A 26,378-nucleotide genomic window follows, 5' to 3' on the forward strand; every position below is an offset into this window, starting at 1 on the left:
TAAGAATAAAGAGTAGAATAATGGTTACCAGGAGTTGAGGTGGCTAGGAGGAGGGATTATGGATATGTTAGTTAAAGGATACAAAATTTTAGTTAGATAGGAGAAATAAGTCCAAGAGACTTATTGTACAATATGGTGCCTATAGTTAACAATATATTTTATTCTTTCAAAAAGCTAAGAAAGTAAGGCAAAGTATTCTCACCACAAAAATAAGTATGTGAGTAATGTATATGTTAAGAGTAAGTCACTCCATAATGTAAGTATACATCAAAACAATATGTTGTACATAGTTGATGCTTACAATTTGATCTGTCAAATAGAAAAAGAAAAAAAGGGCAAGACAGAGATGGGATTGACAGAAGAACTTAAAGGGGAGGGGCAAGGGGAAGAAAATACATAGAATAATAGCTCAGCTAATGAATGCTCACAGATAGTTATTATAGAGAAAATATAAAATAATATTCCCAGGCACTAAAATGCTTTCTTCAAAATAAACATTATCCAGAGTCTCAGTATATTCTCCTTAAGAAAACAAAATGAAACAAACTCCATAATCTCACTACCAACAAATCTCAATACCAAAGTATGAGTGTGTTGAAAGTGCTTGAAACTACCAGCATCTGCTTTGCTGGGGCTCACCTCTGATCATTTATTTGACAGAGGAACAGCTCCAACTTTTACAGTTTTCCTTAAATTGCTGAGATCCCCCTCCAAATTAAATCACTCAGTGACAGCAGCAATTCTATTTGGCTACTTTTTAAACTTGGTCAAAAGGCAGAAAGATAACAAGGTAAGGCTTACAACAATATAAATCATGTTAAGAAGCGTCAGTCAGTGGCTGTGGAACCAAATCAAAGCAATGAAATACAGGATGACATTGGATGCTGAAATGAAAAATACCAACCATGTTTCTCTGAGACTCAGATATTAATATCCAGCCACATTTTATATAATAGTCTGCTCAGAGGATTAGTAAAACAGAGGCTGCAAAACCTGGAAATCCTCCTACCCACATTAAGCTAATTGAGTTGGAGGCATTCAATTCATCATATTTGCAGCCTGATTTATGAGCAACTCACCCTACCCTGGAGCAGAAAGTAAAATGTTATGAGCTAGCTATTCTTAAAATTTCAAACCTAGCAACTCTGAACCTGTCAATATCTTAACGGTACAGAGAAAAAGAAGAAGAATTCAATTCAAATGCACTTCTGTGACCCTGATGAAAAAATAAATATACAGCACACATTTTATGATGGACAGCTGTATGAACAGTCTAGCTACATACTGGAAGCCCTCTATGCAAGAATTCTATGGAAAAATGCATCATCATTTTAGGAAGTTGGTGGGGTAATTTGAAATCAGTTCTTTGCTAGGATGCAACTTCTATTCAGCATCATGAAAACAATCTTACAACAGTTAAAACCTGAAATGTGAGAGGCAAGATATTATTGCTCTTGGCTTGATAGCTGGTGAAAGCTAATGATACTAACTAATAAACATAGGAAATTGCCTTACGAAAATATATTAGAAATACTGAGAGGAATGGAATCAGAAGCAGAAGTTCTGCATTTAGAGCATGCTCCTAAAGCAAATGTACCCTCAAATCCTTCTTATCTGGGACATGTTGATCTTTGCTGCTGAGAGCTGCCATGCAATCAGGCAGGCCTCACTCACACAATGAATTGAAAGCCTTCTGTTTTTTCTGAAACGTGCAAAAGATTTCTTTTCGAGAAGGATGAGCATTCCTTAAGCAGGCAGCAACTGTGAATCAGAGAAATGAAAATCATTAATTCCCAGAGATGAAAGGAAGTTTGAAATTTATTCAATACAGAAATTCTTAAACTTAACCTGTGGTCCTCAGGGAGTCCATAGGCAACCTTCAAATAACCCATGTCATTTCTGAAGTTCTATGCAAAAATTTTGAGTGTATATATTATTGCTATATAAAGCTAATAGTTTTTATCAATTCCCCAAAGCAGTTTATAAGTTCAAAAAGTTAAAAACATTTTTCAACATCCTATTTCATGCATGAATCATCTCTACAATAATCTCACTGAGAATTTTCTAGCTTCTGTTTGAATACCTTTATAATGACAGGAAGTTCACTGTCTTATGAGGAAGCTCATTTTGTCTTTTGGACTTAAATGAACTTTGTTTTTCTCCTCAATGTTTACACTACAAATCTATAAAAATTGTATAGAATAGTTTTCTATTTTAAACAATTTGATGGCAAGAGTTGCTATGTCCCTGTAAGTTGAATCTATTCTCCAAGGACAACATTACTCATATCTTTGATGCTGCCATTTGACATAGTTTTAATCCCCTTACCAGCCTATTTGCCCCTCTCTGGAAGCACTCCAATTTGCTGTCATTCTCCCTGATCTTCGCTGATCCTAATATTGCACTCTAGAGTAGTACAGAAATGTCATCTCTTTTTCTTGGTATGACAATTCCAATAATGTAGCCTGAACTCACTCACATTGACTTTATTGAGAATCCCACCTACCACCCTTTAGTCCACCGTTTTTCTTTACAATATGTTGCTGATACCCTCCCCATTTATCATTCTAAAAAAGAAGAATGATTTTTTAAAAAGGGAATGAAAGGATAAATGGAGGGTCGAGAAACAGGAAGTGAAGGTGGAGGTGGCCATTGAAATCTGGGTGTGGAAGGAGGGGTATTTTAAGCATAGACAGTAAAATTCAAACTGACAACAACAACCTCCTTAGTCTTAATAACTGCCCCATATATGTATATTATTATACTCAGTATACAAATGAGCAAACTAGGTTCAGGGGGGCTCAGTAATTTCCCAAATGGCATACTTCTGATGCTAAGCCTAGCTCTGAACCTCCACACCATGACACAACTCTGGTAAAGCATCCCATCAGAGAAAAATATTGACATCACTATTCTGTAGATTTTTTTAAACATATAGATCCTTTACATGTTGTTTTTACAAAACAATCTCATCAGACAAGCCCAAGTACATAAATAAGCATCAGAGTTAAATAATGATGAGGCAGATGTGATTCCTATTGAATCAAACTGCTGCACACAATCTAGTTGGATGGATTTAAGATGAGAGAGATGTTTGTCTAATGTGAACAATCTAGATTTGGCCCTTTAATAAATCTGAATAATGCATAAACAAATAAAAAAGTCAGTGATCATTTCAGCAACATCCCATAGAAACTGGAATAAATAAACCTGACTTACTGAATTGAACACATCTGCTCTCTACTCTTCTTGTACCACAGAGAAATAAACTTGGGTCTGGAAATCTTGTTCCTGTTTCAACTTTAGTGTTAACTTGGTGTCTGCCTGGGGAAAGTCTCATAACTGTTCTGATTCTTAGTTCTTTATATGTAAAATAGTTAGGATATATTACTTCAAATGCCCCTGGTGAGTTCTAAGTTCTGTGATTCTGTGAGGCTTGCTATCGGACACTATGTCATCTGGCTATTTAGGATTCTTACTGCTAAACTTAAAAGTCTGTCAGCCTGAGTTGGCATAATACATGATCTAAATTACAAGGTATCATATTACTTGAGAAGAGCCTCCTTTTTCTAATTCATGTAAATATGTTGAATGAGTAGAGGCAGCTCTGCTTTAATTGTTCATAATAGAAAACCTGTTTTTAGAAATAATATTTTTTAAAAGTTTTATGTTGCTTCTTTATAATTAAAGTTATAGCATAAATGTCTTATAATTCACTGAGAAAATAAACCACCACTAGAAACTTCTTAAATTCCTTCATATATAATATGAAGAGGTAAAACCAGAAAATTTCTAGAGCACCAATCCTGAAGTTCAATTACTAAAATTTTCAAACTGATTTTTACAAGTGGCCCATTACTTCTATATGTGCCCTGTTGCTTAATGGTCTTTAAGAATGAGATGGATGTGTGTGTGTGTGTGTGTGTGTGTGTGTGTGTGTGTGTGTGTGTGTATTTGGGGGGGGGATTGTTCCTCACTTTGTAAAGAAACTTCTATAAGTACCTCCTGAATGCATTTTAAATGAACTTACCTATGACCCAAAATTGGCCACAACTTTAACACACTCAGTGTTCTGCCAATTCAAAAGGAATAAATCATCTGCCTTCAGAGTGGTTTGGTGAGTCAGCTTGTCTGGGAGAATACATCCTGGGAGCTGCACGGGAGTTAAAACTGATTGCTAGACACTGGCAATTCTTCTGTGTGTTGGGAAAAAAATCAACTCAACTTTCTCTGCCATGTTTTCTTATGCAATAGTCTCTCTTAATTAGGCAATATGAGGTTTCCTTTGTATTTGTCCATCGAGTAACTTAAAATTGGAATACTTTTTGTACTTATTAAATAAAGTTAAATAAGCACTTTGTTGTATAGCTTTTGTTCACTAGATAATTCTTGCACAATTAGCTTTCCCTAATAAAAATTTAACTTCTTCATAGAAAGAGGCTTTATCTCTTACTTTTTTCTCTCTCTCATGGTATTTAGCATAACGCAGTTAACAGACAGTAATCATTCAATAAATACTGCTGTATCATAAAGCTCAAGACCGTGGTTCTCCAAAGTTAATGTATTAACAGAGTCATCTGCAGAGGCAATGAAAAATACAAAGCCACAGGTTTGGTGAAGTAGGATGGAGCTGGGCCAATGATGATTCGGATTCACACCAAAGTTTGGGAACCACTGGTTTAAGTAACTTAATCTGTAGTAAGGGTAGCCACAACAGACACTGGAAAGAGAAAACACCAGTAGTTAATACCATAAAGAACTCAAGTTCTAACCAATGTGCTCTGGGGGAATCATTTAACTTCTTTGGATCTGAGGTTTTCTTCCTAACTCTCTGCCCATCATATGTAATATAGGAAAGTTGGACCAGATCGGTGGCTTCTTAATTTTCTTGACTTTGATCACAATAAGGAACATGCTTTACATCATGAACCAGTTCACACCCACATACACCCATGCTAAATTGAAACAAACACTTTACTTGTGATGCATTCCATTTTCTATTTTATTATTTCATTCTAGTCTAAAACTAGCAATTAAATTTATTTTATAGCTACATGGGACAGTTGCAAATTGAAAAGCCTGGTTTTGATTATGTCTGTCCCCTTCTGTCTTAAAATTGTCTGATTCTCATTTGCTATGACTATGACTAAAGGTGAGAAGTCTGATATCTGGCTAGCTGGACTCATGTACTAGGTATATCAAGTATTAACAGTGTGACCTAAGAAAGCTTTTTTAACTTCTTCGTGCTCGTTTTCCTCATCCATAAGGTGGAAATAATAATAAGACCTATTTTATAGGGTTGTTGAGTGGAATAACCCTATGTATATAGCATTTAGAAGAATGCCCAGAAAAGATTAGGAATTCAATAAATACTATATTTTTTATTATTGATATTGCTTCTTCTAAGACAGTCTCTAGATGGGAAGTTAGATGTACAAACAGAAACACAATGAAAGAAACTCTTGTGAAATTAAATTTCAGATCTTAGCAGCTGCCTCATACTTCCTCCTCCCAGAAACTTGGCAGTGTTGTTGAATAAATATAAATGAACAAATAAACACTGTTGATACAACCAAAATATCCTTGTCAAAGAGAGCCCCAGGATAATATACACCTGTTATAGAAATAGAATTTTATCTGTATCCAGAATTAGTGGAGTATGTTTATATACATATTGTTAGACATAGAACAAAAATCAGTTCTGTTTTCACAGACTGATAATAATACTTTCTAGACTTTTAGTATGGTTAATATTTAAATTCACTGTTTGTTAAATATTTCTATTTTTTACCCAAAGCTTCTTAGATATCAACTTGTTGCTATGAAGTAATGCTTTTCAGTTTTTAAAATGATACTTTTAAAATTAACATACCAGGAGTTATATACTTAAATCAATGCTTCCATCCAAGTAGTCCTCTTGAACAAATGTATGTTTTAACATCTTCTATAACTAATCACAAAGGAAAGTCTTTATGCTTTAGTAAATTCTTGTTTGGTCCACTCAAAACTTGGTTCATGCTCCCAACTTACTTGCTATACTTTGTTTGAGCTAGCCAAAGTGGCATTCACTTTCATAGGAGAGATAATTATTTGAATACACCCTCTTAGAGCTGAGATGGTAATATTCTATGGAGTAAAACCATTCCCTGAAGGATAGCAAGGATGAGGATATGATAACAAAAGTCAATCTTTACTGAGAGCCTGAAGAGTTCATTAATCTTACATTTAGATTTGCTCTTGCATACATATGTGCTTTCTGTTTTTTAATGTAAAATGATTACCACTTACTGAGCACCTACTAGATGCCAGATACTATTCTAAAGCTTTTCCACATATAAGCTCAATCTTTGCAGCAACTTTGAGTTCTAAACTATTATTTCCAAGTGGAGAGAAGTTAATAGACTTGCTAATAAACACAACTAGAAATCAACAGAGCCACAGTGTAAATACAAGGACATCTAATTCTAAAGTCCACCTGCTTTCCACTATATTACTTTTTCAATTAGCCGGGAGTTAGAAATTCTATAGCACAATCAGTGTGAGAATATATTTACTAATCTTCTGTACAAAATTTGAAATGTTTATATATCTTTGCTAAGGAAAGGAATTGAAAACATCCTCACTGCAAGGTTACAACTCAGAATTTTTTTTAATGGGGAAAGGGTGGCAGTTATGTATCATCTCAGGGCACCAATAACAATAGCATCATTAACAACAGTAATAATCAGGTACCTTTTATTGATGGGCTGCCTCTGTGAGCTTCAGTATATCATTTCTAATTCTTACAGAGGGTCTTGGCAAGAGCGAAATCTTGAAAAAAACTTTTGTATATAACTGAGTCAACTGTTTAGAAATATCTACAGCTATAATCATTACCAATTACACTTATTTAGAATTTTTATAAAACTCCTTGTTTTTAGAACTTATTAGGGCCAGGCTCGGTGGCTCAGCCTGTAATCCCGTGCCTTTGGAAGGCTGAGGTGAGTGGATTGCCTGAGCCCATGGGTTCGAGACCCGCCTGGGCAGCGAGACCTCATCTCTACAATAAATCAAAAAATCAGCCGGGCGTTGTTGCGCATGCCTGTAAATCCGGCTACTTGGAAGGCTGAGGCGGAAGGATCACCGGAGCCCAACAGGCAAGGCTGCGGTGGCTGGGAGCGGCCACTGCACTCCAGTCTGGGCGACTGAGTGAGACTCCAACTCAAAAAAAAAAAAAAAACTTATTATGCTTTTAATAACAACCTAATACTTTAAGAAAAAGTTATTATTATTATTATTTCTGTATAAATAAAAGGAAGAAGGAAATTTAGATTTCATTCCACAAACTCATCTTTCCAAAGCCATAATGGGAACCCATTAACCCTTGCTGGGCTTAGTTCTAGAAAGAACTCTTAAATTTCGAGATACTGCTGTAAGTCCTATGCCTAACATTCTCTTCTTTCCTCTTTTCAACATCTGGCTTAAATAGCCAGAATTATTTGTGGTATGCTGTTGGTACCCTTTCCAATTAAAGATAATTGAAGCAAGAAATGTTTTATTTGCATAGAATCTTGATCAGGAGCTTTTGTGCTTGGATTCAGTATGCATCTGTCAAGGCCATATTTCACTCAACCATTTCCTTTCACCACAGACTAGTCCTAGAACAGAATGCATTATTCACAAGTATGCAAATCTTTGCCAAACCCTTTTTATGTTTTTATTAACTAAGAGCTTCTCAATTTAGCCTCACAAATCTCAGTTTCTTCCCCAAGACTAGATATTTCCAGGATCATCAGCTCAGCTACTTCCACCATCTAGTGGCAAAGAATAGAAATGAACAAATTTTATATTTTTGAAGATTACTCATTGTCTAAAATAGCAAAAATCAGAATAGGCTTCTAATTAGTGGTATTATAAAAACACTATGTCTAGAAAGGAAAGAATAAAGTTAGTTTTTTTCAACTGATGGCCAGGAACTCTTGACTATTACGATCAAATATAGCTCATAGGGTCTTTCTTTTCTTCTATTTTTTAAAAATTGATCAAGTAACAGGTATTTAAAAAGCATCTGCTGTCTGGTCATCACAATCTTAGGCATTGTAGAAGAGCTATACATTCTTGTATATATAAGATATGATTTCCTCTGACTAGAAGTATAGAAAAGTTAAGAAAATAGAATCATGAAGTTGCTATGGGCTAAATGTTGTAGTGAATTTCTCACTGCTTCATGGTATCCTCAGTAGCCCCTAATTTGGTGGTAGTGGTTCCCTGGAGAACACTCAGTTTTCTCCTTCCCTTTGCTGACCAATCCCATCCATACTCACAGCTCCACCTATAATGAAGACTCCCAAGTTTCCATTTTCTAGCTCAGATTTCTCTAAACTATAAGATCTTTATTTCAAATTGCCTGCTGAACACTCCTACCTGGGTGTAACATAAATATTTCAAACCCAATTATTCAAACCTAAACTCAGAATCTCCCCCCACCATACTCCGTAATTCGCATGCCTACCACTCTAAAATTTGTTCTTCCTCTGATTCTTGATTTCATTTCATGATACATCCTCTACCCAATAGTCAATTTTTTGAAAGTTAGTTAACGTCTATTTTTCTCTCTTCTCTACCTCTATACTTAACAGATCTCAAAGTCCTGATGGTGTCTCTTCTTAAATAAGCTTTCTAATGTAACCCTTCCTCCATACTCAATGCCTCTGCTTTATAGCACACCTTGCCTATTTCTTGCATTTTACCTGATGCCCTTGGTTCTGATAACATACTTTTCCAGTTTGTCCTTCCACTCTGCCACATGACATGAATAATGGTCTGATTTGCAAATCGGGCCATGTTACTTTCCTTTTTAAATTTCGTAGTCACCCTTCATTACCCACAAGGTGAAGTCCAATCTCCACATAAGTTTCTGCATTACCTGTGCCCCCTCATCTCCCTAGTTTTATGGAATGTTTTAGGACCACTCTGTGCCCATTTCCTTAATCCTTATGTTCTATTTCAGTGCCCTACTCAATCATCTGCAATGTTCTAAACTTTTCCATACTGTTATACAACTTCTGGATTCTAGGGTAACTTGACCTTACTCCCTTATTTGATACTTCCTTCAAGTAAAAAATTATCTCCTCTATAATTTTTTTTTATCTTATCACAAGCTCTTTACCTCTCCAGCCCCAAAGAAAATTAAACAGTTTTTCTAATTCTTGAGAAAATTTACCTCTTCTTTGCCACTTTCTTTATTGCACACTGCATGACATATTATATGCATACATCTTCAAACTTCTGAATCTAACCATAGCAAGTAAACAACTTAGAGACATATTCCTCTGTGTATCCTGAGCACAGAATACAGTAAGGAGTTCAAAGATATTTTATTGAACAAATAAATGCATAAATGAATGACTTAATAAATACGTGTAAGATATTTTGTTAATATTAAATTTAACTTTCTCAGAATTGATAGACGATTTTTCTCAAGATTAACCAGACAGAGATTATAGAGTCAGGATTAAAACATGTATTTGTTTGGCTCCAATGCTCAGGATATCTTACAGTAATGATACTACTTTCGACCTGGAAGTAATAAAATACTGGACAGGTATGGGAGCTGTGGACCAGAGAGGAAAGTAAGAACACCAAGGCATTTAAAAACAAAGATCGAAAAGATTAAGGTGAAAAAATTCTTCAAAGTTTCTAGTTTAGAATACTGAAATAATATAAGTACATACTACTCCTAATAGCAATATATCAATAGCAATAAGGATAGCTACAATTTTGGTATCTTTCTTATGTCAAGTTCTGAGCTTGAATATATCCATCTCACTTAAATTTCACAAAAATATAAGTAGATGCTATTATTTTACAAATAAAGAATCTGAGGCTCATGGAAGTTAAATAATTTAGCAAGCTCACACAGCTAGTAAGTAGAAGACCTGGCATTTGTATCTAGTTGAGTCTCATTCCAAGGTCAAAATGAGACTTTATAATGTACTTTTTAATTGGTTGTATTAGCCACAGTAATGTGGCTATTACAGTGTTGTATTAGCCACAGTAATGTGCCTATTACAGTGTTTCTCAAAATACATGTGCCCAACCAGAACATAATTTTATTCAGAAGAAAGGATTCCATGACCAAATATGTTTAGAAAATACTTAGCACCAACTGTATTACCATCTTAGAGGTTTACATGGCATATTATCATATTAATGACTCTCAGTAATCCCTCAATAAGCTAATGGATTTAACTCCCCAAATATGTTTAAACATTCATTCCTTTATTCTCCTTAGAATGCTGACAAAATCTTTCCAAACATACTTTGGGAAATGCTAGTATGGTTTTATTGTAGATTCCAATAAGGGAATGAAAAGAAAAAATAAAATGCAGTCTCAGTTGTAAGAGCATACTCATTTACTAAGAGTAAGAAAAATAGTATATCTAGAGGAACGGACATTATACAGTAGCTCCCCAAACCCAAGGTTCCACTTTCCATGGTTTCAGTTACCTGAGACTAACCATGGTCCAATAATAGGCAAGTACAGTACAGGATATTTCAAAAGAGAGAGAGATTGAGAGAGAGAGAGAGAGAACCACGTTCCCATAACTTTTATTCTAGTATATTGTTACAATATTTTATTTTATCATCAGCTATTGTTGGTAATCTTTTACCATGCCTAATTTACAAATGAAACTTTATCGTATGTATGCATAGGAAAAAGCGTACTATATATAAGGCTTGGTACTATCTGAGGTTTCAGGCAACCACTGGGGGTTGGGGATGCTTGAAAGTATTCTCCACAGATAAGGGGGAACTACTATCACTGAATCTAAGAATCTAAGATGGCTTTGTGAGATACATCATTTTTTTCAATTTTTGTTCAACAAAAATTATTTAGAACATATTTTAAATGCTAACTATGTGGGTTATGGTAACTCTATGTGCCATAGGATGTTATGACCAGTTGGAGTGGGGCAAGAGCAAATAGGAAAGGCTTCATGTAGGAAGAGTTTACTGTATTGTTAGCTAAAACATACTTTCCTATGATCAGGCTCTGGTAATTCAAGTATGAAAATAGTGGAAAAAAATATATTGTTATCCTTCTGTCTGCAATTATACATGTTGACTTCCTCTAGCTTGAGTTTTTTTCCCATAATTTCTCAAACTTGCATGGCCTATAGCTTCTCCAAGGTCTTCTCAAATACACTTAACATCTGTCCAGTTGTCCAAGAATATAGAAGTCTACTTCAACCTCACATACTCCTAATTTCCAGCATAGCTTCCCAGAACTGTTTATTTTAGTACCAGTGAAAATTAGAAGACAGACAACCATATTTATCTAATTAAAACAATCCACACCTATCTGTGATTGGTAACTTTAAGGTTCTTTGTAAATAGTCATTGAATCTAATAATCTAAGATGACTTTGATTGTAAGACACACCATTTTTTTCACGTACCCTAGGAAATGATGCAAATTTCAATTGCAAGATGCCATATATTTTAGGTATCTTAATATGTTATAAAATATGAGGCTTAGAATTGATGGAATTTTGTATCAGTGATCTTATGCAAGGTAGAAAAGGACAACAGTTCTCTCTGTACAGGGTACTCTGCTAGATGCCTGGGGTCCCACATTATTTAAGTTTGAGAAATTCTTATTCCAGTGGCAGAGTAAGAATAAGTAACTAATAATTATAAATTAGGTCCCCCAGGAGAGTAAAATGGGTATTTAAAATTATGTTTTACTATTCTTTGTTTTCCCATCACTTCGTTTACATGGTAGGTACTCAATAATTATTAAACTGACCTAAACTGAAAAGAACTGAAAAGAAAATTATTGAACTTTTTTATAGGCAAATTTATTTTATAGAAGAGTCTAGGTAGCATCTAAAAAGAAAGCATCCCCATCTCACAGCAAGGAAAAGGAATTCCCTTGAATTCGCTACTAAATTGCTACTTCCAATCCCATACTTCACACTGGTCAAGGCACTCTAATGAAAACAGGCTAAGCAAACCCATCTATCACTTAGGCAGCTGGTGTGCACCAAAGACAGATGAATCTTAGAACTGAGGCTTCAAGTGATACACGATGATGGAAAAAAAAATGAACTCAAACCTGTGACCATGAGATTACTCAGCTAATGATTCAGAGCCTGCTCAATACGACATTTAATAGTATCTAGCAATCTCACACTCTGTTTAGGCATGCCATATGTAAACTCCTAATTAATAGCAGAGAGCCACATTTTCTTCTCAATAGGATCCTAGAGGCATTATCGGATTGTGTGTTTTGCCTCTTCTTTTTCCTTTTAGTGCTTGACCCAATAACACTAGACAGATCAAAGGCAAAGAGATTGAAAATATGACAGGTCAAATCAAGAATTTGTACCTTTATGGCATTTTCCTGACTCTAATAGGTTTCTATTATGAGAAAATAACACATTTGATTTTAATCATGGCAGGTTTTTCCAAATACTTGGACTGTGATAACATAACAATCTCTTTCACTTAATTGAGAAATGTGACCTGTTGCTACAAAAATACATGTGCTTGAACCTGATATTGCAGTGTGTTGCTAGAGCTACCTCATACTAGCTTGGGAGAGCCTCCAGTGCCTCTCTTTCCAAAAACATTCAGTAGCTTTAGGTAGGCAGCCTGAAATCTGCCACAATGAGAGTCTTGGCCAGCTCTACAAAATAGGGCTTTTTCCCCTTGGTAAAATTGTATACACTTATCTCTATCACCAGTGTTGATAGAGAAATGGTACACAGAGTCTCTTCCCTAAGATAACCTCAAAGCATGCCTTGTATAGTATAAAAACAACTCTAGAGTGTCATGGCAAAAAGCTCCTGGTCCCAAAATAGCTACCTCACAGCTTGGGTGCAGGATTCCTGGATGAACTTAGTTTTCCTTCCTCTTCACAATACCCTGGGGACCTCACCACTGAACTGGTGGTTCCCAAAAGGAGCAAGACCTCTTCCAGTCTTGGTGTTTCTATCAGGGGTTTGTTATTCATAGGTGGCTACTTTTAAAATTGACATGAGGGCAACCCCCTCGGTCCCCTCTCCTCTGGGAACTTTTCTGTCCTCTCAATAAATCCGGTTTTAGAAAAAAATAAAACTGACATGAGATGCCCTAAATAAAAGACTAAAAAATAAGTTAGAAGGGAGATAAATATAACAGAAAAACTAAGCTAACAAAAACCACAGAAATGAAAGACAATTCTGAGATTCCTAGAAGGCAACAGATAAAGGGGTGAAAAATCCTTTATGTGTATGAGATCTGATCTTCAGAAATAGTAAACTTTATCTCCAATTGCAATGGACATTTTCCAAAAGAGGCATTGAGTGGCATAACAAATGAGGGGTCAATCACCCAAATTGTAGATATTCAGATAAGTATATTGCCATGCCTATGCCGAAGACTTAATACGCAAAATGAAGCTATCATTGTACTTTCACTGTTTTGTTGATTTTTTTTTTACTGTAACCTGGATAGCATTTCTAACAATTCTAAAAGCAACTAATTATAAAACTTGGACTATCCTCATTCCATTTTGAGTCGCAGGAATAATACAAGGAATTTCACCAATATCAGCCATAATCCTACTAACATGACAAAAATGACAGCAATTTCAATTATATTTCAGGTATCATCATCAATCGACCTAAACACAATACTAATAATCACTATATCATTGATTCTAATAGGAGGATACTAAATCTTAGCCTTGATTACTCAACCTAAAGTCCTTTGGGAGCTATGGTCTGGAATTCATAAAAGAGGAAGAGTTGGGAAGGGAGAAAGACATGTTGGAAGGAAGAAAAGAAAGGGAAGCTCCATGGAGGTTCTTACAGGAAGTTGTTCAGCCAATTTAAAAAAATAAAACTGAAATTTAAGTACTCTCAATGCAATCCACTCTCTCAGCTCTGCTTTTTCTCAGTATATAGTAGTCAGCACATAGGGTAGGGATCAGAATTTGTCTGCAAAGATTAAAGTGTGTCCCTATGCAAGGAAGGCCCTCATCTGAACACAGAATAAAAACATTCTGATTCCCAGAGTTAGACAGGATCTTAAAGACAAATTTGTTCAGCCTCTCTCTGACAAAGGAAGATATCTAGTGACAGGAAACTTCTGCCTTATGTAGTCTACACTATTTTGAGTAGCTATGTCAGAAGCCATGGTCTTACAATGATCTCAAATACACATTCCTGTCAGTTACACACAGTGGGTCTGTTGGCCCTCTATATGGCATCAATGTTATGTTTTTCATATAATAACTCTTGAGGTAAAACAATAAGTTCCCTATCTCCAATTCTTAATCTTTTCTTAATCAGGCGAAAAGCATCCATTTGTACCAGTCACCCAACAAAACTCTGGAAAGTTTCACGATGAATCCTAGAAGCACAATATGTACATGTTTTTTACATGTTACATAATATTTACTGGAATTTGACCTAATATTTTTATTTATTGGTAGAAGCTATACCTAGTTTATTTGGTGGTGCATTTTTAAAATACTAAAGTATTTAAAACGTACCAAAATATTCTGTCATGACACTAACTTTGTTTATATTTTTGTCAACATTTATAATCAACATTTATAAGCCTTTTATCTAAAGCACAAAATCCAGTATCACCCAGTTCAGTAAAGAAAAAGGCAGAGTAGTTTTCAACTAAGGAGTGCAGAAAATAATTATTTTCATCTAATTGTCCCTTCTTGCCAAAATATCATTTATCCAGAAATTGTTCAAAATTCAGTGAAAAAGGTAAAAAGTGTTGGGGAAAAGTATGATACCACATAGAAAGGAATCTAGTAAACAATTTTCCCTAGGTTAAAGTAGAGACATTGAAGAGTCAACTCACACAATTCCTTTTTAGTTTAGACAGTGAGGCAATCATTAGATGTGATCCTGTTATATTTGCTCCCTTTGTTTTATCTGGGACCAGGAATGCTAATGGAGACAGAATATTTGAGCAAAACCTCCATGTACCCTGGAGTTTTAAAATATGTAATTAGCTAATTTTCCCTTTCAATTTTTCACCCTTGGCTCTTTTCTTAGCCCATTCTTAGCAACTAAAATGCTTTTCCAGACATTCAAACAATTGCAATAAAAATATGTCCCAGAAATACCAGGCTGGCCTCCAAGCCACAGAAAAACCCTTTGGCAACCAGTGGCCACTGCAGTGTTTTAAAAGAGCCTCATTTAATCAGACCAGCAAATATCTCCCTTAGCAATGAACACCAATCACTACCTCCAGCTATAAAGTCTGAAGAGTAATATAACTGACCTTCAGAGGAGAAATATGAGACTGTAAGACGTATCCATGGACGTTTTCTATCTGAGAGAGGTTCTTTTCTGATACATGCACGAGTTCTGGGCCTCTTACTTCATGGGTTAGTCGAGGTAAGGAATGATCATGTGGAGCGTCCTCATCTTGATACCGATACTTCTGGGAGAAAAGAAAAGAAGGAAAAATACATATATATCAGTGTTTACAAAGGGAACAGGCTGGACTTCATTTTCTAACTTCATTAATTGGACACAGTGTATACATGTTGTTGACTTCACCAACAGGCTTTGCTGCAGCCCCTTCTCATTTAATTGGTGGTCACAGTAAACCAGGTAAAGTACAAGCAACATTGAATTAATCGTCAATATCAACAAATGCCGATGATTTGTTTTTGCCTGACAATAAACTCTCTCTGCTTATGAACTACAGTAAAATGATAAGTGAGACTGAGAAAATGTACTTAAGTAGATGAGGAGGTAGCCCATCTGATCAGAATAGCTAAGTATGTGTTAAAAATTCTAGGTCATGAATGGAGAAGAAAAAAGTGTTGAGCAAGAAACTAAATTCTGATTATATCCCATTCTGAAAACTTAATTTTGTCTCAGAATTTGTGAAAGATTTAAGTATACTTGGAAATGAGAAAAGACTTTTGCCATTCACATTGTCTTAGAGTTGAAAGGAAGACAATCTACTCTTCCTTTGCTTCATCCCCTAGGAGGAGGAATGTTGATTCGGGTTAGTCAGATGACAGGACAAAAGATCACAATTTCTAGAAGCAGAGCTGGCTTTTAAAGAACTCCAAAAACCATGGTAAAGTGTCTGCTTATATTCAGATGAGTCCCTGAGGGGAAAAGGTAATAGTTCCTTTTCCCTTTCCTTCTTTTCTTTACCAGCTTCCTTATACATGCCTGTAAAAGTAAGAGAAACTTCTGAGGTCATTGTTTGAATAAGATCTAAGGAAGTTGTCAGGGAGGAAAATGAGTTAGGATGAGGAATGGTCTGAGGGAGCTCAACCTGGTCTTGGGGTCAGTCTCTATCTTCAGCCTTGGCCCAGCTCTCCATTCTATTTCTTTGTCTCTTTCTACCTTGTGCCACTTTTTTCTTTGGAGTGATCCCTTTAGAGTTCCATTGTTTCAAGCCTGCTGGCCTACCTAGGAAAGAAAAAAGGGAGCCTTCTACATCCAACCCCCAATTCAGCAGATGCAGTGTTAGTGTGTCCTGCTTTGCCTTTGTTCCTTGTGCATGGCACAGGGGTATTAGGAGCAGAAATCCAAACAAGGTCATCACACCATCTCAGGCTTAATTGTGATGTCTAACCTTTCCCCAATCTCACTGTTATCACCAATAGTTATTTTTTTTATCACATCAAGCTACTAAAAACATATCTTTTAATAAAAGTAATGCTTTAATGTTCATTTTTGAGATGAGAAATATAATTTATTGGACATCAACTTTCAGAATGACTCATAATCTGACAGCAACAAGAACCACCGCAGGGTTGGTAATTCAATCTGTTCATTCTTACTCAGAAGTTGATTACTAGTAGCTGTATTTTCCAGTCAGACTTTCTTCAATGTCCCAAGTAATATTAGTCTCAAAATAAAAATTACAACTAACAATGTCATAATTGCAGTTTACAAAGGACTCTCACATATTTTTTCTTTACATTTATTCTTAACTATGATGTGACATTTTAACCTATAGGAAAACTAACACTCAGAGAAGTCAAGGTGTTTGTGCAGGGTCTCCTTAACCAATGGGTATCAGAGCTGGTATACTTTCTAGATAACTTAAATCTGAATTCTCTTTCTACTGTCATCAGCCTTTTTTCTAACTCCATAAGGAGTTGAAGCCCAAGTCTGATAACTGAATTAGCAGCTTGATGGAAAAAAAAAAAGCCCCACAGAGAATATACAACATAAAAGATTAGACTATTTCTGTGAATTGCAAATATCATGTTTTTGTTTTTTTTATAACTCTATGAATAATTTGGGAAGGTAATCTGCCTCAGAAACATGGGTCAAGTTTAACACTCATTCTTGATCAGTTCTTTGTTCACTGGAAGTGTGACAATGTCATACATATGTTCATTTTAGTTTATCTGGCTTTTAGCCCAATCACCCCCATTTTGCGTCCCCCCTTTTCAATTTTCTTTCATGGAGGCATTACCATCTATCACCTGAGCTAGAAAATTCAGAGTCAACAAAACTCCATCCTGTCTTCTGCCTTCTACCATATGCCAATTAAATAAATTGCTGGCTCTGCCTGGTCTATATCTCAAATGATGCCTGAGTCTACTCCCTTCTTATTCCTACCCTTCCCCATCAGCAACAACTCCAACACCCTCCATGTTCAGGTTCCCATCAGCTCTCAGCTAGCCCATAGCAACAGCCTCTGAACTGGATAGATTGCCTCTGGGGCTACCTCCTTCCATTCATTCTCTACTCTGCTCCAGGGGGGTTTCTGAATCATAAACTCATAAAGTCCTTCTTGAAACCCTCCACTGGATTGCATTGCTTATAGGACAGAGTACAGGCTTCCTCACCCTGCCATATGCTGTCCGCCAACACTACCACATGAGTTGAGTCCCCATTTCTTCTACATTATTTTTCTCACCATTCTCACCTCAGTAATTATGGAATAAATTAAGCAAATTACTGCTTGCAGTTTTTTAAGCGTCTTTTAAAATTGATGGTAAAATATACATATTTTAACTATCTTAGCCATTTTTAAGTGTACAGTGCAGTAGTGTTAATTATATTCACCTTATTATGCATCAGCTCTCCAGAACTTCATCTGTGGGTATTCACCTTGCTTCCTATAATCCCTCCATCAAACTCTTTTCATGCTATATAGTTGTGTGTTTTCCTGTGTTTTTCCATTGAATTGTAGAATTTTGTGAGGACTGGGACGATATAGGTGTTATTCATTCTCATATCTCCAGTACTTAGCTAAAAAACTAACACGTACACTCAATAACAATTTGTAGAATAAAGTTATGAATGACTATTGAACAAATGGATGAAATAGGTATCTGTTGCTTAAGTCACTAACCTATTTTGGCTAATGGATGCAACCTCTTTCTTTAAAAAATGTTATGAATCCAGGTTCAAGTGGAAAGAACAACCACTTCATTTGCTTGACATAATTTTAAAGAATATCAGACCATTAAGCAATATATATCTTTTTCTTCATCATGCATTTTAGTAGTATCCTCAGACAATATAAATAAATAAAAAAATCTTGTCCTTGAGAAGACCATAAATTATTAAGTGAGTTACACATGTGCACAGCTAAACTACCATACATAGTGATAACAACTATAAGTATAAACTGAGTTCTGTGGGAACAAAAATTGGTCAGCACCAACTCTCTCTACAGCTTCCCAGTTTGAAATAGGATGTAGAATGATGTAAATAGGTAAAGAATGTTCCAAACAAAAATACGAGATGTTTAGAGGAGACATGTGATAAGAGGGGATACTATCTGCAAGAAGAGTGAGAAGTATACTGTCAAGATGCTATTATTTCCCATCCAAATCCATAGAGATCACTTTTTACTCACCCAAGGTTCACATCTGCATACTTCTCAGGAAGATTACCCTTGAGTGATAGAAGTTACCCCTCTTGTAATAGTCCTAGGTTTTATACTGAAACTCCAACTACTATACCTGAAATTGAGACAAATCAGGGGGCAGGAGAAGAGGCTGGAAGAAAATTGGTGTCCATTGTAGTCAACAAGGAGTCATTCAAGAGACCTTGGACCTACATAACATTCTGCCTACTCCAGCCAGATAGTCCCCCTCCTTTTTTTTCCTGCCTTTCAGTTTTCTGCCTATTACTAAACAAGAGCGGACAAGAACTGGAGAGAAAGTATCATATTTAACTCAATCTCAAGCTTCAAAAGGAATCACCCTGATATGGCATAGTAGAATTCCCCCTGCTTGGATTTAAATATTGATTTTCCTTGGCTGAACAAAAGATTTATCTGTAATACTAAGGTTAATATTAAAGTTAACACTACACTAATACTAATACTAATGCTAATGCTAACATTAATAGAAACGCTAACCCTAACACTACTGCAATACAAATACCAACAACAATACCAGCTACAGATAATGCAGTGGGAGCTGCACTAAATGCATCATATGCATCATCACCAGATGGGAGATAGGTATACTATTCTCTCTTTCTGAGGTTGAGATAATTAGGTATTTTTTTCCAAAACTTACATATCTGGTGAGGGGCAAGTCAAGCTTTAAACATGTTAGTTTGACCCTAGAGTTAGAACACTTGAACAGTCTTCTAAGCGGATTAGGACTTAAATGTCTTTAGGGACCATATTATCTTCATGAAATATAACTTTTAAGAAATACAAAAATCATCTAACAAGGGAGATTTAACAGAGGTCACACCCTGATATAAGAAGCAATCCTAATGTTCTGGGCAATTCTGAGTCATTTCTCTATCTAGGGCTTGTCTGGTAGGTGCTAATGCCATTATGGGTACCGTTGGGAGTTTCCACAATGTCTGCAAAAGAAAGGCCATTTGAGGAATGCCTCTGTTTTAAGATCTGTGTCACTTTAAACTTTACTATAAAGCTAGAATAATCAAAACAACTTGGTATTGGTATAAGAACAGGCATATAGATCAATGGAATAGAATCGAGATTCCATAAGCTAAACCCCAATTTCTCAACCAACTAATCTTCAACAAAGCCTCCACCACCCACCACTGGGGAGAGAAGAACATATTCAGTAAATGGTGCTGGGAAAACTGGCTGACCACATGCAGAAGATTCAAAAAGGACCCCATCTTTCCCCGTATACAAAAATTAACTCTAAATGGATCAGAGACCTAAATGTAAACCTCAAACCATAAGAACTTTAGAAAATGCAGGATGCACCTTTATGGAAGTTAGATCTGGCACCCAATTCCTGAGCAAAACCAGAAATGCACAGGCCATAAGAGATAAGATAGACAAGTGGGACCTCATTAAACTGACAAGCTTCTACAAAGCCAAAGAAACCATCAAGAGAGCAGGGAGACAGCCCACAGACTGGGAAAAAGTATTTGCCAACTCCATGTCTGACAAAGCCCTAACATCTAGGATCTACAAGGAATTCAAATGTGTGGAAAGGAAAAAAACAAACAACCTCACTACAAAGTGGGCAAAAGATATGAACAGACACTTCTCAAAAGAAGACATATGAGCAGCCAACAGATACGTGAAGAAATGTTCAACCTCACTAGTCATTAGGGAGATGAAAATTAAAACTACACTGAGATACCACCTAACTCTAGTCAGAATGGCCATTATCAATAACTCAAAAAGTAACAGATGCTGGAGAGGATGTGGTGAAAAGGAAACACTTCTGCACTATTGGTGGAAGTGTAAACTAGTACAGCCTCTGTGGAAATCAGTGTGACGATTCCTAAAAGCTCTAAAAATCGACCTTCCATATGACACTGCAATCCCCCTACTGGGAATATACCCTAAAGAACTCAAATCATTCTATAAAAAAGATACTTGCCCACATATGCTTATTGCAGCATTCTTCACAATAGCAAGATCATAGAACCAACCACGCTGTCCATCCAAAGAGGACTGGATTTTTAAAAAGTGGTACATATACACAATGGAATATTATGCAGTCATAAAAAATAATAAAATCATGAATTTCACAGCAACGTGGATGGAATTAGAGTTTATATTACTGAGTGATCTCTCACAGAAACAAAGATCTGAGTATCACATGTTCTCACTCATAAGTGGACCTTGAACATCTATTGTAATACTATAAGAAAAGGATTGACAGTGGCAGGAAACCATGGGGGGGGGTAGGGAAGGGAAGGGAGGTGGGATTAAAGATAGTCAATATCTGTCTGGGGATGGGGGGGCACACCTCATCAACAAGGGTACCTGCACGATGCATATTTGTATACCTAACCCTTAACTGTACCCCACAATTTAAAAATAAAAAATATGTTAAAAAAAAAATCTGTGTCTTCTTTTTCTCTCTTCAGTTTGGTCTGTTGGAGGGGACTCTGGAGTAAAAGAAGCTCTGTAAACAGATTATATTTCCTTTTTCAGCTCTAATGGGAGTAGAGGAAGGAGACATGCTCATGACAGAGAAGACTGGTATATTAGTGTATTCTTTCTCTGATGTCTGGACTCCATCAGGTAAACTTCTTCAGGTCCTTGAAAATAACATTGGGTGTTACCTCCTCAGAAGCATTATGGCTGCTAAGATTGAAAAGATAACTCTCCTTTATTCTCCCATAGTGTTTTGCACGGAATTCTGTCAACGAATAACAACTTCATATTGCAACTGTCCATGTGCCTATCTCCCCAACTAGCCAGTAAGTGCCTTGACAGTAGAGAGGGAGTCAAGTTCATCTCTGAATCTCCAGTGCCTGCCTGACAACTGATGCAGTCAGAGAATAATAAATGTGAGTTTAACTGAATTAAATCTAAATGATCTGAGCAAGAATATGGTGTACCTGATCCTAGGCCCTCCCAGTTGAACTTGCATGCAATCACACTCATACTCCTTTTCTACCACAGGCCCTCACACAGATAGGAAAAGGCTAGGGAAGTCTGAGCAGACTCAGCTTAACACATTCTGCTGATGCCTGTGTGAGTCAGAACCTCCTGCTTTGGCCAAAATTTAAACACAGAAGACTGCATGTGCATGATCCATCATGGGAAGTTCTCGGGCACAATTTGAAAGATGGCATTGTGCTGGCACAGTGCATGACAACTGATCCAGAAATTGGAAATCTTTCAAGGTCTCATAAATAAAATCTGAGTTTATCTCCGCTGCTGCACAAAAAGTGCTCTACTTCGCCCCTGCCGCAGGAGTTGGTACCATACTGATGAGAGAGAGAGAGAGAGAAAGAAACACACTGAGGAGAGCCAGAATATGTTTGTATGCTCATGAACAGTCAGTACTATTATTTTTAACGGTGAATATTATTCATGAGTATTTTGCTAAGAATGTTACAGAAATTTTCCTACTTAAGACTTACAGTAACGATATGAAGCAGGCACAAAACTAAGGAATTAATACAGTTCTTTACACAAAGCTTGGCATTTAAAAACTTGTCCTGCTGCTTCTGTTAGCTATATTGACAAACTGCATACTCTGTGTCAAGTCTTACCTCTTCCTGTGTAATCAAGTTTCTTCCAGTATGAACCCTGACATATAGCTGTGTCTCCTGCAGAGTGGCCAAGCAGAATGCTACATTGTGTGTGTCCAGCTGGCTGTGCTGACCAATTAAAGGTACCGGAAGAAAGTCTCTTAGTTTTAAAATGTGATTTGGTTGAAAGGAAGGACATATTCTAGAAGTGTGAAGCCAGTAAGAAAAATAAGTAACAGGCTTGCAAAGGGAGTGCTGATTTCTATGAAAGAAGGGAATGTAGCTAAGAAAATAAAGAAAACCAAGTGTATTAGGAAAACAATCTCAAACTATGAGATTGAACTAAATGGAAATGAAGGGTTTTCACTTTATCTCAAGACTGTGAAAGTTTAAGTTACACAGTTGAGTATTCTCCACTAGGCCCTGCCAGCCACCTTCTTATTTTGAGGAAAATGTTTTGTTTAAACCATGATATTTATTTTTTAGGAACTTCATGCAGTAGAGACTTGTGCAGTATGTAGCCAGCAAACCCCCTTTTCCAGCTTCTTCCTCCTCCCCTGCTGCCGTATTTTGTCTAGGGTCTGTGTCTCATCACCTTTACACAGTTACTGATCCCTCTCCAACTCATTGCCTTCCTCCTTGGAGGAACAATATGGGTTTAAAAAGAAGAAAAGATTATAAAGGAATAGTTAATCAGAACTTCCAGCAAGATGGCGATGAGGCAGCTAGGTCTATGAGACTTCCACAAGGGAGAACACAGATCGATTCTGGCTCTCTCCTTGGGGGGGCTGCAGATCCTGTCGCCGGCAGCCTGCTCTTCACACGGAGCTCGGCTGTTGACATCACTGAAGCATCACAGTGGTCTGGGCAGCTGCTGCTGCCGCCGCTGCCACCACCGCTGCCACCACCGCCGCCACCACCTCTGTGGCAGCCATTGCACATTGCACAGCCAGTGCCTGAGGCAATCCACACCTTCAGACCTTGAAGCCCCTGCAGGCAAGATCTCTGGGATCGCTGCCACCACTGCTGCCACCGTGACATCCTGCCAGGCCGTGGGTCTCCTCACATGTGCCTGAGGCAGCAGCTCTCATTTCCCGCTCTTGTCTGGCTCCCTCCCCTCTGGGGTGAGCAGCCGAGACAAAGACCATCTGGAGTGGTGAGATAGCAACACCTGCTGGCGATGTAAGGTAACAACACCAAAATGGGAAAAACAGAAGTTTTCCCAGATCTGAATGGTGAACTAGGCAGTGGTGAACTGGGCAGTGGTGAACTGAGTGGTGATCTGAACTGCCCTTCACAGCAGGCCAGGGACAACTGACTCTAACTGTGAACAAATTTACCAGCCTGAAAAGACAACTAGAAATCAGAGCAGAAAGGACATTGGAATTAAATGAAAAGTCTCAGAGTGTGCTTTATTGGTTCTGTTAGTTTCCTTACTAGATTCTATTCCTTTTGTTTTGCTGCTTTTTTTCTTTTCTTCTTTTCTTTTCTTCTCTCTGTAAACCATATCTTTGTATAGAGGAATAGCACACCAATAAGGAGATTGGTTAGCTTGTATGTTAGCATCATTGTTTGTCTTAGTTTTTTTTTGTATGGGAGTTGGTCAGTTTGTACAAGTGGTCTATTGTTTTTATCTGTTTCAGTTTTTGTCTCTCTCTCTCCATTTGTTGGTGCACTCATCTGTTTTCCCCCTTACTCCTCTCGCTTTCTCCATCTCCCCCTTCCCCCCACTGTCTGCTCCATTCTCTTCCCTCTGTAAACCTCATTTTATTTCATGGAGTAAACCTACAACCCTTCTGCACGGACAGATTCCAAGGCAGTGGGAAGTGGATTTCAGATTATCCATACACCTGTCAGAGGATACCAGGACCTGCAAAAAATTTTGATTCAGAGTTTCCCCCTTAAGTAAGTCTCAAAACTGCAAAAAGGGCCACCCCCAACCTACAGTGCAACTCCAGAATTGAACAAAGTAAGAGGATATACATAAAGAAGAATAGTAGATTGAACAAACAGAAATAAAAGCAACCCCTCAACCCCCTGAATAACAGAATTAAAGAAGATGGCGATGTGGAGGGAAGGAAAAAGTAGGGAGGAAAACACTGCACAAATGAAGAAAAACCAAAAGAAGAATACAGGTCTCACACAGACCCCTGGGAGGTCAGACACTGAGAAAACAGACTTCGGAACACAAACGATGAAGAGACTCCAGAATGACTGGTCACATGCAACAAATCCAAACATCAACACATTAATAGAGAGAATAAAAAAAATTGAGGAGAGACAAGAGGAAAATAGGAAGGAGCTGATGTCAGAAATAACAGCAGTAAAGAATACTGTGATGGAAATAAATAACAAACTAATAAGCATGGAAAGCAGAATTAACCAAGCAGAAGAAAGAATCTCAGAGCTTGAAGACCAAAGCACAGAACTAACCCAAACTGTCAAAAACATAGAAAAGAAGCTCAAAAAGACAGAACAAAACCTTCAAGAGATGAATGATCACTTCAAGAGAAAAAAACCTAAGAGTAATTGACCTTCCTGAGGCAGAGAGAGAAACAGAGGCCATACTGGAACCAACATTTCATGAAATCATTCAAGAAAACTTCCCTCATCTCATCGGTGAAGCAAAAATTCAAACACAAGCGATTCAGAGAACCCCTGCAAGACAACAAATGAGAAGACCTACTCCCAGACACATAATAATTTGCCTAAACAAAGTAGGTATTAAAGAAAAAATCCTAAAGGCAGCAAGAGAAAAAGGTCACACTACCTACCAGGGAAGAACAATTAGAATAGCAGCAGATTTATCTACATAAATGCTCCAGGCTAGGAGAGCTTGGAGCCCTATCTTCAAACTTTTAAAAGATAAACAATTTCAACTGAGAATAACCTACCCAGCCAAGCTAAGCTTCATCAGTGAAGGAGAATTGAAATCTTTCCTAGACATCCAATCCCTAAGAACCTACGCTGCCACTAGACCACCTCTACAATTAACACTGAAGAAAGTATTGAACACAGAAGAAAAGGAAAAAAGAACAACAACATTCTTCACAAGAGCACAGGAAAAAGATTAAAAACACATATGAACCAACTCTAAAACCAAAAGAAAAACAACACACAAACAGGAAGAACAACAAGAACACTGTAAGAACATTATGACAGGGATCAACTTTCACATTTCAATAATTGGCTTGAATGTGAATGGATTAAATGCACCACTGAAAAGGCATAGAATGGCAAAATGGATAAAATATCACCAGGCAACAATTTATTGCCTTCAAGAGACTCACCTCACTAGAAAGGACACTCACAGTCTCAAAGTAAGAGGATGGAAAACAAATTTTCAGGCAAACGGAATACAAAAGAAAGGAGGAGTCGCTATCTTAATCTCAGACAAAATACCCTTTAAGCTATCAAAAATTTAAAAAGACACAGAAGCCCACTACATAATGGCAAAAGGTTCAATCCATCAACAAGAAATATCCATCTTAAACATATATGCACCCAACATAGGAGCACCAACTTTTATAAAGCAGCTTCTAGGTAAATTTAAAAAAGATATCGACTTAACACCATCATAGCTGGGGACTTCAATACCACACTCACAACCCTAGACAGATGATCAGGACAAAAAAATCAGCAATGAGATCTGAAACCTCAATGTGACCCTTGACCAAATGGACTTAATTGATACCTACAGAACACGCCATCCAAAGACCACAGAATATACATTCTACTCATCACTGCATGGAACGTACTTTAAGATCGACCACATACTTGGCCATAAATCAAGCACAAGCAAATTTAAAAGGACCAAAATTTTACCATGCACCTTCTCGGACCACAGAAGAATAAAAATAAACATTAACACCAACAAGGTCCCCCCAAAACCCACAAAGACATGGACACTAAACAGCATGATGGTAAACAACTCCTGGGTCAACAATGAAATCAA

At 37.0% G+C, this 26,378-nt stretch overlaps 1 protein-coding gene across 1 annotated transcript in view; it reads right to left on the reverse strand.

Moving 5' to 3' along the window:
* Positions 1-15,245: 15,245 nt before the first annotated feature.
* Positions 15,246-26,378, reverse strand: part of LOC103259141 (discs large homolog 1-like protein) — a 235,659-nt gene continuing 224,526 nt past the window's right edge. Inside the window, exon 2 of the mRNA XM_008056810.1 lies at positions 15,246-15,437. Coding sequence (XP_008055001.1) covers positions 15,246-15,437 — 192 coding nt within the window. The remainder of the gene's footprint in view (positions 15,438-26,378) is intronic.

The sequence above is a fragment of the Carlito syrichta genome, unplaced genomic scaffold (assembly GCF_000164805.1).
Source record: "Carlito syrichta isolate Samal-C Ts95f unplaced genomic scaffold, Tarsius_syrichta-2.0.1 Scaffold302536, whole genome shotgun sequence".
NCBI classification, from domain to species: domain Eukaryota; kingdom Metazoa; phylum Chordata; class Mammalia; order Primates; family Tarsiidae; genus Carlito; species Carlito syrichta.